Source organism: Otolemur garnettii, unplaced genomic scaffold (assembly GCF_000181295.1).
Source record: "Otolemur garnettii isolate 467f Iridium unplaced genomic scaffold, OtoGar3 scaffold00075, whole genome shotgun sequence".
Lineage (NCBI taxonomy): Eukaryota > Metazoa > Chordata > Mammalia > Primates > Galagidae > Otolemur > Otolemur garnettii.
The window spans coordinates 1,404,822-1,407,784 of record NW_003852470.1 but is presented as its reverse complement, the minus strand read 5'-3'; the positions used below and the strand labels follow the sequence as shown (position 1 = coordinate 1,407,784).

At 54.1% G+C, this 2,963-nt stretch overlaps 1 protein-coding gene across 1 annotated transcript in view; it reads right to left on the bottom strand.

Moving 5' to 3' along the window:
• BNIP3 (BCL2 interacting protein 3) overlaps positions 1-2,963 on the bottom strand; it is a 14,737-nt gene that overhangs the window by 2,460 nt on the left and 9,314 nt on the right. The window contains exons 2-5 of the mRNA XM_012807798.2: positions 2,174-2,324; positions 1,534-1,618; positions 809-915; positions 588-737 (exon numbers count right to left, since the gene is read on the bottom strand). Coding sequence (XP_012663252.1) covers positions 588-737; positions 809-915; positions 1,534-1,618; positions 2,174-2,324 — 493 coding nt within the window. The remainder of the gene's footprint in view (positions 1-587; positions 738-808; positions 916-1,533; positions 1,619-2,173; positions 2,325-2,963) is intronic.

Here is a 2,963-nt window from a genome sequence, read left to right as displayed (position 1 = left end):
ATCTAGCCCAGGCCTGCCAAACAATAGTGATGGCTGCAACCAAAAAATAGCCAGGCATTGTGGCAGGCACCTGTGGTCCCAGCTACTTGGGAAGCAGAGGCTTGCTTGAGCCCAGGAGTTGGAGGTTGCTGTGAGCTGTGATGCCACAGCACTCTACCCAGGGCAATAGCTTGAGGTTCTGTCTCAAAATAAATAAATAAATAAATAGAATAAAAAATATAAATAATAAAACGCACAGGGGCAGCGCCTGTGACTCAGTGAGTAGGGTGCTGGCCCCCTATACTGAGGGTGGCAGGTTCAAACCCCACCCCAGCCAAACTTCAACAAAAAAATAGCCGGGCGTTGCAGCAGGCACCTGTAGTCCCAGCTACTCGGGAGGCTGAGGCAAGATAGTCGCCTAAGCTCAGGAGTTGGAGGTTGCTGTGAGCTGTGATGCCACAACACTCTACTGAGGGCAACGTAGTGAGACTCTTGTCTCAAAAAAACAATAAACCAAAACCCAAAAACACACCAACTGTAACTTATCACTTGTACCTGACGAGAGCCACCCAAGACATGCCGTGCCAGAAGCCAGTGGCGTCACCTACCCCAATCCAATGGCCAGCAGATGGGAGAGCAGGAGAGAGGGGAGGAAGACCTTGAGGAACTCCGCTGAGAAGATGCCCCCTTTCTTCATGACGCTCGTGTTCCGCATGCTGAGGGTGGCCGCGCGTTTCGGGTGTCTGAAAAGGAACTCCCTGCGGGAGCGGACTCGTCAGTGCCCTCAGTACGGCCTCTCCAGGAAGGTCCCACGCCCCCCGACACTCACTTGGGGGGGATATTTTCTGGCCGACTCGACCAGTCCCATATCCAGTCTGAGTTCTTCCTCAGGATGCTCTCGACCTCTCTCCTTCTCTCAATATAATCTTCCTCAGACTATAAAAAACGTAAAAGCAGATTAGACCATCACATTCACACAGAAACCACCCTCCTTCCACCTGAGCTTCAGACCGGCCAGCCACTCAGATGCCAGAGCCCACTCCCCCCGCTGTGGTCCCAGGGCAGTGACAGCCCACACTGGCTCCACAGACAGACCTCACCCTCCAAGTCCCACCCAGTGCAGACCCATCTGGCCACTGTGAGGTTCTGCTGCCACTGAGAGTTGCAAACACTGTCTTAAGGAACCAACGTGACCTGAAAACAGACATGGTGACAACAGCACTGGCCACCACAGAAGGGAAAACAGGGGTGACCCTGTGACTCCTAAACAGCTTATAGATCTTAAAACCACTTACTGCCCAACCAACAGCCAAAAAGAAGGACAAAGAGTCACTCCCTCCCTCAGCTGCAGACACAGGGCCCTGTCCTTGGACGGCAGGCGACCCCATTCTGTACCTCTCGTCAGCTGAGAGAGAGGTCTGAGTATAGGCGGGTTTCCAGCCAGAGTTAAGAAGGGCAGTGGGCACCTTGAGCTGGACTTGGCTCAATCCCACTGAACTTGTTCACAGTGCAGAGGTCACAGGTGTTCATAACTGCCCTCTCTTCCCAGCCTACCTGAGAGCTGTTCTTCTCTCCAAGGCTATGGGTATCTGTTTCCGAAGCTCTGTTAGTATCCTGTGGCGTCTGTGAGCGAGGTGGGCTTTGGCAAGAATGTGAACAGAGTAAGGAAAACAGAACATGTTAACATTCTAGAGCCAGCAGCAAAGACCCCAAAGGCAGGGAAGGCAGGGAACTGTCTATGGGAGGGTGAAGGACTCTGGCCAGTGCCCATGGCTGCCCCGCCCAGCATGACAGGGGGGCCAAACTGTCCCTTGGTACCTTCTAGCTGGGCATGAGGGAAGGGCTCAGAAACCAGTCTCCAAGGGAGGAGGCAAGGCCAGCTGGTGAGTGGCTGGCTTTGTCATCCTCTGCCTCCGGGGTCTATTACCCATCCTGGAGAGCAGCTGGCCTTTGATACCAACCCTCTCAGGCCCTGATGCCTGGGCCCCACTCCTAAGTGCTGCTCACCAGGCACCCAGGGCGTGGCCACGTCACAGGGCAGCTGGCAGGGTGGGGGTGGTGCACTGCTCATTTGCTCCCAGGGCCCAGGAAACAAGGCTCCTGCTGTGAGGTGGACTGGACAAGGCAGTTCCCAGGGCTTCCATCAGGACAACTCGCCTGCTGTTACTCGGGCCACAGCCCATGGAACACCCACCTGTCACAGTGAGAGCTCTTGGAGCTGCTCCGTCCAGACTCATGCTGGGCGTCCAGCAGTATCTTCTCCATGTCACCGTTATAAATAGACACTGAAGCTGGGACACTGCCCCCATTCCCACTGTTGCTGAAGTGCAGTTCCACCCAGGAGCCTGAAGGGACAGAACAGGGCAGCGCCTGAGCTTCCCCACACTCTGGGGCCTGACCCCACTTCCAGAAGTGCCCCTGTACTCAGGCTACTTCCACCCCTGTGCAGGAGGGAAGCCCTGGATGCAGGAGGGAAGCCCATGTATCTCCCCTACTCCTTTACACCCCGGAATTATTCATTCCTGTACAATGACTTTTTTTTTTTTTTTAGAAACAGTCTCACTTTGTCGCCCTCAGTAGAGTGCAGTGCTGTCACAGCTCACAGCAACCTCCAGCTCTTGGGCTTAGGTGGTTCTCTTGGCCTCAGCCTACCGAGCAGCTGGAACCACAGGTACCTGCCACATCGCCTGGCTATTTTGTCGTTGTTGTTGCAGTATGGCCAGGGTCCGGTTCGAACCCGCCACCCTCGGTATATGGGGGCGGCGCCCTACTCACTGAGCCATAGGTGCCTCCCTGTACAATGACTTGTAAGGCTGTCAAGCTTAAGGGACTTAACATTTTCTCAAATGGTTTAAACTACCCTTTATCACTCATTTCCATGCACCCACCTGACATCCTGACCCTGAGGCCCTACTAATTCACATGTGTGGCTGCAGCTTGGTATTTGTATCAGAAATCAGACTGAGGTTATTTTTTTTTTTTTT